Source organism: Triticum dicoccoides, chromosome 6B (assembly GCF_002162155.2).
Source record: "Triticum dicoccoides isolate Atlit2015 ecotype Zavitan chromosome 6B, WEW_v2.0, whole genome shotgun sequence".
In the NCBI taxonomy this organism is placed as follows: domain Eukaryota; kingdom Viridiplantae; phylum Streptophyta; class Magnoliopsida; order Poales; family Poaceae; genus Triticum; species Triticum dicoccoides.
The window spans coordinates 692,624,328-692,637,855 of record NC_041391.1 but is presented as its reverse complement, the minus strand read 5'-3'; the positions used below and the strand labels follow the sequence as shown (position 1 = coordinate 692,637,855).

The window sequence follows — 13,528 nt, the reverse complement described above, 5'->3', positions numbered from 1 at the left end:
GACTATGCTTGAAGCTTTAGCATGCCGAGAGGCCATGGCCCTATCATCTGACCTGTTACAAACAAGCATCATTAATTGTTGCATCAGATTGTAAAGGTGTCGTGTCAAACATAAAAGGACGGCACTGGCAGGAAACATCGTCATATCATCCGGGAGATAAAGATTATGGCATCGGAGTTCCAAGAATGCTCTTTCGTTTTCGAAGGAAGAGCTCGAATCTGAAGGCACATAGCCTCGCTAAACATGTGCTTAGTTTATCTGCAGGTCGTCATTTATGGCTTTTGCGACCTCCTTTCAATTGTATTCCTCAAAACATTATTGAGCAATAAAGAGCAAGCGTGTGTTAGCCTCAAAAAAAGAAGTTGGAGGTGATCCTGACGTGCCTAAGACTAGCCATAATGGTGAGTAACATACACATATCCCTAGACTATGTTACTACCTTCATAGTGGGTAGTAATATAAGTGTGATAACATGCAAAGCTTCATTTATTAGGTTATAGACTCATATTGCATTGGGACATGTGATGTTACAGTAACTACCTAAGTTACTATAACTACCTCTCTCCTCATTAACTCACTGTCACATAAGCAAATTTGCTGAGTTGGACTCGATGTTACTGCTGAAATTACTCGCACTGTGGGTAGTCTAAGATGGTAGGTTTTGTAGAGTGGGAGTAAAGGTGGGGGTAAATAGTGGCTAGGGCAATTATCAGTCCAATTTTTGCGAGCTCTTTTTCTTTGTCTCTGTCTTTTTCTTCTTTACTTATGTTTGCATGCTTGCAATTTCTAATAGACCGCCGGTTGTGTGGTTTGAACCAGCCCCAAACTCATGTCTTTGTTACATTCAAAAACAGAAAGGAAACCCGTCTTCTTGTGTAACTAGCTAAGGGTGTTTTAGCATGGCAAGCCAGGCCAGGGTTGGCCTACCTTGGCTGCTTTCCAACTAATAACTGACCTAAAAGGAGCAGCAGACGCCATGGCTGCTCGGCGAGATAATGTTTCCTACTCCTGCGTCGTACAGTCTCAAAGCACCGGTCCCATTTAGAATGCCGCCGTGACGGGATCAGATGTACCGACCGGAACGGGACAACAGGTAATGGCGCGGCAGGACGCCGGCGAGCGCTTCGGACAAGGCAAGGGAGCGTCTCCTCCCTCGTCCGCGAGCACGCACGTAATAACGGGCGGGATACGCGCATTGTCGGTGATAGAGACGGCCGAGCAGCTGAATTGCATCGGATTGGTTTGAATAAATCGCTCTTCGCAGCCTGCTTCGTCCGCCGTATTTGAATACGGCTAGTGGCTCGGTGCTCGGTTTAGCCCAGAAATTTTTTATCCCGGAAGAGACAGAAGTCTCATGTGACTCCTCTCTGATGCAAGTGTGATTGATTACTGGCTGAGACAGCTTGCCACCATCAGTCGGACAGCTATGTCCATGTATGTACGTAGTACCTACCTCTTTTGTTTTGTCAGCCGCTCCAGAAAAAGAAACTCAGCTTCTTACCCCATACCCCTTCGCTCGTAGGACTCAACGTCCTCACCTAGGGTTTTCCCTGCCTCTCGCCGGTCCATCTAGTCTCCTACGGTCCGGTCTTAGGACGGTTTCGTTTATAGGTGTTAGCTTTTCTGCCATTCTCAGTAAGATGAGGTGACGGCAGCTTCATAAAGATGGAATACAGTTTTCCCCGCCTAGCCCCCGCCTCAACGGTGTTTCTAGCGTCGGGTGTGTGGAGGTGTCTCTCCAGCCGATCTCGTGGGAGCCGGTCGGCGTTTGTCTTCAGTAGATCTGCTTGTATTCGGTCTTCGTTCGTCTACATCCGTGTGTCTGCAGGTTGGATCCTTTAGATCTACACCTCTTCATTGGCGGTGGATATTGTTCTGGTGCGCTGATCCTATTGAGCCTTAGCACAACGACTACCCAACTACCAACTACAAAAATATTTGCTCGATACCAATGAGTGAGTAGCAAGGACGGCGGTGTGCCTTTGACTCACTCCAATGTTTGTAGACGTTGCTAGGTGGTCTTAAGCTGGATGCCTTTGACTCACTTCAATGCTTGTAGACGTCGCTAGGTGGTCTAAAGCTGGATGTAAATTTTACTGTGATGTTCTTTGTACTACCTTCACAATTGATAAATATATCCAAAGTTTTCTTGGAAAAAAAAAGGATACAAGCATTATCATGTGCAACTGCTCGATAAGCCACCCGTCACCCTGTGCAATCGTGCATTGTTTCTGGAGCTCCGCCCGCGACGACGATAGTTCCACGAAACTCGGGTCCATTGTCTCCACCGAATTGATGGATCATTGATCTGATTCAGAGACGCATGTGTAGCAGGTAGCCTGCATAAACAACTATATCCCCATTTGATTGGCTCCAAATTAACGGAATCGGATGCTTTGCTTCGTTCCCCATCCGAACCAGTCGCAGCTAGCCTGCCCTGTTTGACCTTGAGATGGCGATGCTATCCATAGTTCCATACACAACTCGCCCTGCCTATAAGTACCATATCCTATGTTTGCTCAATCCACACTCTGGAAGTACTCCACAGCTATAGCACCAAGGTGATAGCAAGCAAGCATTGACCAATCAATCATGGCGAGGCTTCAGCTTTCTGCCATAGCGGCCTGCGCCGTCCTCCTCGCCCTCGCCGCCCCTCCCTCGCCGGCGGCCCCGACATGCTCCAAGACGTCTGCGTCGCCGACCTGAAATCCTGTGAGTCATTTTGCCGAACTATTCATTCATCCTAATTTGTCAGCTTCGTTGTGTGCTGGCTCTTGCTGACACGGTGCATTCATCCGAACCAACCGGAGCAGCAATCAAGCTGAACGGGTTCCCGTGCAAGGCGGACATCACGGCGGACGACTTCTTCTTCGCCGGTCTCAAGAAGCCCGGCAACACCAACAACCCGGCGGGGTCCAACGTCACTGCGGCAAACGTGCAGTCATTCCCAGGGGTGAACACGCTTGGCGTGTCCATGGCGCGCATCGACTACGCCCCGGGAGGCCAGAACCCGCCGCATACCCACCCGCGTGCCACCGAGATCATCTTTGTCCTCGAGGGAGTCCTCGAGGTGGGCTTCATCACCACTGCCAACAAGCTCTTCACCAAGACCATCACCGTCGGAGACGTGTTCGTCTTCCCGCGTGGGCTCGTGCACTTCCAGCAAAACAGGGGACATGGCCCCGCCTCTGTCATCGCCGGCTTCAACAGCCAGCTCCAGGGCACGCAAGCCATTGCCACCACGCTCTTCGCTGCCGCGCCGCCAGTGCCTAGCGACGTGCTGGCCAAGGCCTTCCGGGTCGGTACCGAAGACATCGACGCCGTCAAGGCCAAGTTTAAGTAGTGTGGGTGCCTCCGGAGTTGGCAACTCTCCATCCGTTTCGGAAGAATAACGGTGTGTTCATTGCTGAATAAATGATACTCAAGCGAGCTGTAGCGTGCAGTTGATTTGTTGATGTGTATGTTCCATTTGTTTTCTTTAAAATAATACAAAATTGTTTCTCATTCACATAGTGTATGTTCATTTTTGTAACGTGTCCTCCATTTCTTGATGTTTTTTTTAGAAGAACGGGAAGGCCTCTTCCCGGTTTCATTAACCAGAATGAAACCATACAGAGTCTTACAACTACAAAGCTAAAGTTCAGCGATCCAGACTTAAACAATTATTACAGCCCTGTTCGACTAAGAGCCAAAGGACAAAAAACAAAAGCACAATGAAGGCTAAAAACATATGCATGCCAGATCAGGGGGTGAGATCACACCGCAAACTCGCTCGCTTCCCTCCTAAACTTGAGTGGTGGTGCCAGGGCCGCTTGGGGCGACCAACAAATTGCGAGGGTAGACACGGATCTGTTCACCATGGTCTTGCCGTCAGTGTCACGCTTCTTGGCAGGAGAAGAGAAACCGCCGTCTTCAGAGATTTTGAGGTTGTCCCAGCTTACACCAACATCCAATCCAGAGTTCGTAGCCTTCAGCCACATGAGATCATCCAGGGTTGCTGGAGTAGCTTCACCAACGCACTCAAGAACTCCTCCACTCGGCTTTTGCTTGCTTCTGGGGTCAGAGTCACCCAAAACTTGAGCATCCTGTGTATCAGTCTCCACACCTGATTAATAGACGCTCAAATGGTGTTATTAAAAACCATAGAGTTCCTATATTTCCATAAACACCATAGGACAGCAGAACTAACTACGTTTAAAGCTAAATTCTTATTATTAGAGATCCAAAATCGGGCCACAGTTTCAAAGTTTGTACCCAAATTCTTTTGGAAAAAGAGATTGACAAACGGCCAAATATTCCTGGCTACTACACAGTCAAAAAATAAATGGTGGTTTGTTTCCTGTTCAGCACAGAAAACACAATCAAGTGGTTTAATTATATGTTTTTTCCACAGATTGTCTCTAGTCATCAGCTTGTTTTGGGAAAACAGCCAAAGGAAGACATGAATCTTTGGAGGCACTACCAGTTTCCAAACAGCTGGCAGGAATAGGGGTTGAATCCCTCTAAAGTTAATCACATGGTACAAAGAACTAGAGGAGTAGACACCCTTATTCTCAAGTTGCCAGATCAGAGCATCAGAGTCACCATCGAAGGTGATTTCTTTAGCAATCTCCACTAGCTAGCTGGTACCATTATTCCATCATCTTACTGTCAAAGTTCCTCCTAAAAGTCAACTTCAGTGTTTCACCATCCCAGACATCTCTGACACTTTTGTTTTGATCCGTTCCTTGACCGGAAATTCGCAGGGGCATGCAGGTGCAGGAGCACGCACCTGCCTAGCCGTGTTGGTCACCCTATTGCTTCGCAATCGGCAAAATCGCTGGTCCCGCACAAGGGTACAATAATTTTTAAGTTTTTGTTTTTGAAATTTACATTTTTGTCGGTCGCATGTTCTGAAACTTACAATTTTGCACCAAGTTTCAGTAGTTGAAACTTTTTTGTCGGCCGCGGGGGTCTGAAATTCATGATTTTATTGGTCGCCCGTACCAAGTTTCAGTAGTTCAAACTTAATGAAAATTTAAAAATTCATCCAAACTTATTCAAAATGGATGTCATTTGAAAGCACTCATCACCAGAAACGCGAACATGCAAACGAAATTTAATTTGGTTGGTTCAAAAGATATGAATGATTGAAAATCGCATGCCAAAAGACAAAGGGGGCTGCGTGCCCCGCAGCTGTACTACAAATCCTCTCACATTCCTTAACGTGTATGTTACATTAGTTATTTCTCTCGAATATGTACAAGTGTGCATATCATATATCAAAGAAGGAAAGGCATAGAAAGCCTCCACCGGACATTAGTTATTTTCAACTTGTCAACAAATTTATAATTTGGTAGATTTCCCAAGATTTGTTCTACATAGACTAAACAACAACAACAAAAGTCTACTCTAAAAGAACAAGCAAACAAAGCGTGTGTTTGGCTTCGATTGTTCAACATTTTTGTCGGTTGTGGGATCTGAAATTCATGATTTTCTCGGTCGCCCGTACCAAGTTTCAGTAGTTGAAACTTAATGAAAATTAAAAAACTCATCCAAACATATTCAAAATGGATCTCATTCGAAAGCCTTTATCACCAGAAACACAAACATGCAAATGAAATTTCATTTGGACTTTTGGTTCAAATTAAATATATGAATGATTGAAAATCGCATGCCAAAATAAAAAGGGGGCTGTGTGCCCCCGCACCTATGCTATAAATTATCTCACATTCCTTGACGTGTATGTTACATTAGTTATTTTCAACTTGTCAACAAATTTATAAGTTTGCAGATTTCCTAAGATTCGTTCTACATAGACTAAACAAGAACAAATGTCCACTCTAAAGAACGAGCAAACAAGCGTGTGTTTGGTTTTGATTGTTCAACATTTGTACACACACAAATGTTCTCATCTCAAAAGTCAGCCTTTTATGTATCTTGCAAGCTGGAATTGCTAAGAAACTAAAAGTGGCCACATTTCATCGGTGTTCCCACGGTTGCTCTGTCTTGCCCACGTCCACAACGGGGACGTGCTCCTTGGGAAGACCACCATCGGTGTTGCAAATGTCGTTGTTGTATGTAATTCAATACAGTATTTACCAATGTCGTTATTGTTGTGCACACTCCTAAATGAATAGGTGGCAGTAGTTCAAAAATGACCTTCACAAAAGTTGTTTTGGACAAACATTCTATGCAAGATGTGTGATGTTCACGCTAGACGGTTTATAGGGCCGACCAGACCCACTCATCTTTCATTGGTGTTGCAAATGTCGTTGTTGTATATAATTCAATATTTACCAATGTCGCGGCACGATCGCCACCTCCGCGCCTGTGTCGTCATCCCCCGTCCTCTTCGCGGGCGGCGTGTACTTTCCGCCGCCACTGCTCTTCCGTGAAGTGTGCCCATCACTGCTCGCCGCCGCCACAACTCCTCCTATCTCCGCCGCCGTGCTCCGCCTCCGTGAACCTCGCTCTGAATACCAAATGTCAGAACCTGCCCAGATCAGCACACGCACACGAGGGTGGATTCAGACTCAACTCTGAAGAACACTGACGAACAGGAAAAACAGGGAGGAGACTGAGTTTTGCGACTGCGTCTTTGCTGCTCTTTTCTTTATTCAGTTGGTAACAAACTGATCACCCCTGATCCGTTATTCCCGTGCCATCCCACGGACGCATCGTGGTCAATCTCTACACGATTACAGAAGTAAAACAAACACTACTTCCTACTCAGCCGCAACGTGAACATAGCACGTTTCTGGCTTGAACAAACTTGCGTACAGGACGCTTATGAGCTAGCTAAAGTGCAGAAAACAAACTTGTGTACGTGCAGCTAGGTTAATATAACATCCACGCCCAGGACGGGCTGTGATGTACCTACCGGAGCAGGACAATAGGTAAATTCACGGCAAGACGCCGGCGAGCGCTTCGGACAAGGCAGAAAAGGCCCCCTCCTCGCTCGTCCGCGAGCACGCATGTATTGTCGGTGACAGAGACCGCCGGCCAGCTACTGTTTACGCTGTAGCCGCCACCGAATGGCATCTGATTGTTTAGTACAAGCCGATTTGGTTTTTCACCGGTCCATGGCTTTACCTGAACTGGAGTCGACATGATTTCTGGTAACCTGACGGCCGCCATCCGCTCGTCAAGTTGATCCATTTCAAAACACCAATTTGGCATATGCTTTGTGTGTAATATATACGGGATCGTCTTCTTTCCTTGTTGACGAGGGTTCTCCATCATAACATGCTCTTGGAGTACTAGTTCGCACAATACCACTAGACAGCAGACACTACTTTTATTCTACTTTGTACGAACAGCTGTCCCCGCTCAGCTTCCCAAGCGGCAAAAGTCAGAAGCATTCTTCACAACAAAATCAGGGTGCGCGTCATAGTTTTATAGAAAATGACTCCTCAGACAGCTTGCCACCAATCATGCAGACATGGTATGCATGTACATGTATTTTTTCTCTCTTTTTTTTTGTTGCTATGTACATCTACGCAATACTTGTAAACTTTGGTGGAAGCGTCTGTCCCTTCGTGTATAGAGTTGTTAGCATCACAAAAAAAAGGGATATAGTTGTTAGCAGGTTGATAGTTATTATGATTTGTATCTATCTCTATCTCCCTTCTCCTAGCGTGCAAGTCACCATTGAGTCGCGGTTGTAATAGTTCATTGCATGTGTCGGATAAGTCCCGATGATGATTCAAACTCTAACGGTTATTCCCTATGTTGTTTTTTGCTTTCACATCCCAAATTAGATTTATCTTAAGTTAAAATTTGTAAAGTTTGATCAATTTTGTACTAAAAATTCTGGATTTGCTACTAATATTCATCCGGATCACAATCAACAAAGTCTTATCTGACTCCAACATCATTTGATTTTATGCGATGATTTGTGTGGATTTTTCTTTTTCTTTTATTGATTTATTTATGTTTCCTATTTTTACTTTGTGTTTTCCCATGCCCCACAAAGCTACACTCGCACACCCGCCTGGTCATGCACAACCAGTGGCGGAGACAGGCCCCAGGCAGCCCGGGCTGCTGCCTGGGGCGTGAGTTGCATTTCCTTTGTAGACTGTAGCCGTATTGTAGCTACAGTGCTACAGTGTCCCAAAGGCTGCCTGGGTCTTGGGTTTTTTCTGCCGCCGCTACTGTGCACAACTGTAATTGCACGTCCACACACATGCACGCAACTGCACTTGAATGTCGCTTGCGTTTATACCCTATCTGTCAGTTTACTTGGAGTCGTCCTTGCAAGTTGATCAATTTCAGAACACAATTATGGCATGTCCTATGTATGTTTTCCGTACTAGAACGGGGTCTTCTTTTCTTTTTAACCAGGCATCCCGTCAGAACATGCTCTTGGAAGGCTAGGTCAGAACAGGCTCTCTGAGCTTGGAAAGTTACCGGGAATGGATCAGTTTAATGCATAGAAGCGAAAAAATTGCCTTTATAGATAACATGGTTGTGTCCAATACATGACATATGCCCAGACACCACTAAATGGGTAGTGCAATCAGTTACACCAAATGCTCAGCAGCATTTTGGCACCAAAAATAAACCAACACGACAGGGCACACATAATATATATTTCAGAGGTAACAAATGGCACACATAATATAGATAACTGAACCATCATATGAATTTCTAAAAGTAAGATGCTTGTGATAGTAATGGTTCAGTTATGATAGACGATTCGGATGACATGTCTTCCAAATGTCGAGGTCACAGAAATTGTAACATGGAGAGAAACGATATGTACCATCCATCTACGACATATGTCAATAGCAGTGTATCATATAACTTTGTTTGAACATCTCGCTCGCTCGGGTGTTGTGACGAAGGACCTGCTGATGGTGATCACGTGCTCGCCCCGTCTCGTCGATGTGGTAGGCCATGGCGAGCAAGCCTTGCCAAACTTGCTCGGGTGTTGTGATGTGAGGACCTGCCGATGGACATATCTTGTCAGCAAAAGAATTCAGTGTGTTTTATTTATAGTGAGAATATAATTCACGCATCGACCTTCTCATAGCTTATTAGTACAGCTCCACATGCCAGCCCAACAATCATCCTCGCCATCATAAATAAGTGGATCTCACCATTGCACTATGTCCAGCATCAAGGATCTATTTTTCTGAAACATCTCAATGTACACCTAGCACCAATTGGCCCAACAGTAGTGCTGCAAATAAAATGTGCCACTGTTAGAGCATGCCCCTATTTTTTACTCTAGCCAACAAATGAGAAAATATGGTATTTCATGTAGTCTTAGAGCTTAGATTAAAGAAGATTTTATTTTGGTACATAACCATAATATGGTAGTTCGTGCGAGAGTCTAATTCAGTCACCCAATGAGAATTGATATTTATAGAGAACCATAATATTCAATAATATAAGTACTTTGACCAACAATGAAGATTACAGTCACAACCATACCATTCTGAAAACCCATATAGACTAAAATATTTTAGTAGTGCGAGCAACACAAGTGGCAAAAAATCTGGAATGAAATGGCTACATAGTACTCCAATTTTTTTGAGTAGTGAATAGAAAAGACCACAGTACATGAAGACAGAGAAGCATGGAAACACATTTGTAAATTGGCAAACAGATATTAGAGGCATATCCTTAATATTATCGATCAAAAGGTACATGAAACTGAAACTTTACAAGAACATTTATATCCTAAGAGCTAGTTTCAATTTCTATTAGATCTGAAACTCAACCAAACGTGAGATTCATGTCCAGAACAGCAAGCAGACTAACCAGATGTTTTCCCTGGACCTACATTTCAATCATTAAGGGGTAGGTATGTCTTTCTCCTCTCCGGCAGATGGTCATGCGTCCCCCACCATTGCGAGCCTCCTTGTCGCTGGCCTGTGTCGCTGCGAAGGAGTGGTGGCAGCGGCTGTACCTCCCGTTGATTGCCGAGGAGCGGCGGCTGCCAAAGTCCAGCTGCAAGACGACAAACGAATCAGGAAAAGACACACAACAGACAGCTAGGAGATGACCGGACGAGAGCAGAGGAAAGACTACATGCAATTGTGAATAATTATTAAGGTTGTTCCAGATTCACCGAGACATGAAAAACTGGTATAGTAGTTTCTGATTTTTAGAAGACCTTGGTTATTTTCAGCTTTACATTACCAAGGAAACCTACATGTACCTACTCTATGGGCAACCAATAATAATATATAGTGCTATCTATCCATATCAGCTTTGTGCAGAAACATCAGAACCATTGAATAAATACTGATGCCACATACAAAAAAGCATAGAAGATATAATAGACGACTAGAGCATTTTTCATGCTTTCCTTACCCTTGATGCCACAGAAGCAGTCTTAAGCCCGAGCATATCAACAAAGGACTCGCAAAGAAGGTGAGAACCTCACCATGGCAAAGCTATACCATTTCTTCCGCTTCATGGTGATGAACTGATGATTATGAGCTCCATACTCACCGCCGCTCCGCCTTGATAATCTCCATGTTATCCACAGCATGGCACCTCGCATCAAAGAAATAATTTTAGACCTGTAAAACCATATTTGGAACTAAGGAGACCTAACATTTTGTAAGATCGGAATCGTTGAGAGCAAGTTTACTATCATAGCGACTGAAACTATATGCAAATGTGCAGGAAAACAGCGGTTGTCTCCTAAATTGGCTAAAGCTAAAGAGAATAATCCATACTTGTCCATGGACTCAACATGCCTGAACTAAATTGGGAAACACTTGATACACACCCTTATGAGGGACAGGACCAGTATAAGCAAAACATAAGTTCGCGACCAACTCGCCACCTCAGACCGAGTTCCTGAGTGGCTTGTAGCAACACAAGTTTTTAAAACAGTTCTCTTAGCAACACCCAGTTCCCTTCCCCGAGTAAAGTTGGAGAGCATACCTCTGTTCGGCTTGAAGTTCTACTCCAAAGAGTGAGCTAGCTGACAATGTTGAATGAATAACAGGTCCAAAAATCTTTATAAGATCCAATAGCATTTCGAAAGCAACAGTAGCGTTCCTACAAATTTGAGGCGACATAATTAGAAGACACAATAGTTGCTGCTAAGCTAACCATTTTCTACAGCAGGATGCCAATATAAGCATTCATTCACATATTGTAGGATAAGTATATGGGTCTGAACAACACAAGATGATTTTTCTATTTCAATAGTACAGATTTGCAAGAAAAAATAGTATAAGTATGAACAAGAAAAAATACAAAAAAGAAAAATGAGCATGAACCTTCCACTCTCCTATATTATCTGAAAATCAATGCTGCTGAATCAAAACAGCGAGTCAAATAAGCAAGCAAAACTACAGAGGCAAGCATGATGCAAAACTAAACCCCATGGTTACATAGCATGACATTTTGAATATTAATCAACTATACGTACACACTAAAATTATGCCAATTGATTCCCTCAATGATGATAATAGGATATGAACATATTTTAGAAATTAAGTAATTCCTTAATATTCAGAACATCAAATATTCAGAAACCACATAGAAATCCAATGAAAATTAAGAACTATGACTGTCACCAGAGACGCATTTTTAGGATGGTATGGAACACCGATATATCGACTCAAATTAGCATTACTACTATAAAGGATAGCCATAAATAAAGAAAAAAACTCTAGTGCTCTCTGTGAGATTACCATTTGCATTGTACAGATTTCTGTACTGATGAAGCAAATAGTGAGTCAGTTGTTTCCTTTGTTGTTGGAACTCTAGTGCTCTCTAGCAGATTTTCATGCTGTTTGTCTTGCATTTCTTTGCAACCTTACTCTGTTTTGACACAGGGCTCTCGGGAACTTATCGTGTCACTCAGGCTAGCCAAACATATAGGATCATCTTCTATTTCCCCATGTGCAGTGGCTCGGCTTTCTTTATGTCATATCTTTTGCTACAGTCAAAATTTTGTGAATCTCATAAATCCATACAGATGCATGCTTGTAATCAACAATTATAAATTTAATTTTCTTACTTATTATTTCTTTCTGTACCTAGCCTTTATTCGCCCATATCAGAATTCAGTATGACAAAAATCAAGCAACACTGCAATCCTTTTGTAAGCATGAGCTAGTTGCGCTTTACCAATTTTAATACTCTTTGCATAACATGCTCTAAGGTGTGTCTCAACAATAACAAGGTAGGATTGAAAGAACCACACCAGTTTCAGATTATATGTATACGCACTTTACTTTCCCAAGAGCTATATATTACTAATTCTGCAAATGCAGTCATGGAAAAAGTGAGTACCATCTCTGCAGTCCAATTTTTGCAATTGCATTCTGCCCTGATTCACAAAACACTTTGAAATATAAAACACCCTTAGCCAAGCGATTACCTTCACGTCCATCCTGGAGATTTGGGGTCAATCTGACCAATCAATATAAACAAACATCCCTCTACTTGGAACCTAGCTAGCCCACTAATTCCAAACAAGCTAGACTTTCACTACTAGGAAAAAGCCTACTAATGGCGCACTGGTTTTGCCTACTAATGGCGCATTACCAGTGCGCCATTAGTAGCACGCCACTAGTATTTTTTACTAATGGCGCACCACTGGTGCGCCATTAGTATATGGTACTAATGGCGCACCAGGCAGTGCGCCATTAGTTTTGCCCACAGTGCGCCACTAGTGTCTTCTATACTAATGGCGCATCACATTGTAGTGCGCCATTAGTAACAATTTTTTTAATTTTTTTCTTCTTAATCTCAGGTCACTATTTCACCTATGAGATATCCAACACATATATATACAACAAGCATCCATATAACAATCATAGCCAACACACAAGTTCCATCATATATACATACATAACCAACACACAAGTTCCATCATATATACATACATAGCCAACACGTAGTTCCATCGTTACATATTACAAAAGTTTCACATTGTTCATCCAACACCGTTATCCATCAATTCACAAAAGTTTCACATTGATACAAAATAAAAACACAAATGAAAAAGAAGCACTCCATCCACGCAAGCTTCCGTCAATTAAATCAAATCTGCAAAATGATAAACAAGAAGTTAGAAGAAGAAAAAGAAGAAGACTAGAATAATACTAGAAGAAGAAGAACACTAGAAGAAGAATAAGAAGAGTTTTGGAAAAGAGGAAGAATAAGAAGAAGACTATAAGCTTATTATGTAAACTTGATCATTTTATGCTAACATAAGTTATTTTGGAGCTAACCTATAGGAAACTAAGCATATAAGCTCTAAGTTAGTATATTAGAGCCAACTTAGGTAAAATGAAGCTAACCTATGTCATTTTGGAAAAGAAGAAGAATTAGAAAAAGACTATAAGCTTATTATGTAAACTTGATCATTTTGTGCTAACATAAGTTATTTTGAAGCTAACCTATAGGAAACTAAGCATATAAGCTCTTAGTTAGTATATTAGAGCCAACTTAGGTAAAATAAAGCTAACCTATGTCATTTTGGAAAAGAAGAAGAATAAGAAAAAGACTATAAGCTTATTATGTAAACTTGATCATTTTGTGCTAACATAAGTTATTTTGGAGCTAA

General features: G+C 42.8%; 1 protein-coding gene, 1 long non-coding RNA gene and 1 pseudogene across 2 annotated transcripts; 1 reads left to right on the top strand and 2 right to left on the bottom strand.

Moving 5' to 3' along the window:
• The first annotated feature begins 2,577 nt into the window (after window positions 1-2,577).
• Window positions 2,578-3,508, top strand: LOC119320251 (annotated as a pseudogene).
• A 4,889-nt stretch (window positions 3,509-8,397) lies between these two features.
• LOC119324791 lies at window positions 8,398-9,161 on the bottom strand. The gene is made up of 2 exons (XR_005157185.1): window positions 9,007-9,161; window positions 8,398-8,929 (listed from the first exon to the last, which is right to left on the bottom strand). It is a non-coding gene; the product is annotated as an uncharacterized LOC119324791 (long non-coding RNA).
• A 607-nt stretch (window positions 9,162-9,768) lies between these two features.
• LOC119321518 lies at window positions 9,769-11,948 on the bottom strand. Its single transcript, XM_037595165.1, has 4 exons — window positions 11,646-11,948; window positions 10,888-11,004; window positions 10,379-10,517; window positions 9,769-9,939 (listed from the first exon to the last, which is right to left on the bottom strand). The coding sequence occupies exons 1-4, from the start codon at window positions 11,756-11,758 to the stop codon at window positions 9,769-9,771; spliced, it is 540 nt and encodes a 179-aa protein (XP_037451062.1). The 5' UTR covers window positions 11,759-11,948.
• Between the last annotated feature and the right edge of the window lie 1,580 nt (window positions 11,949-13,528).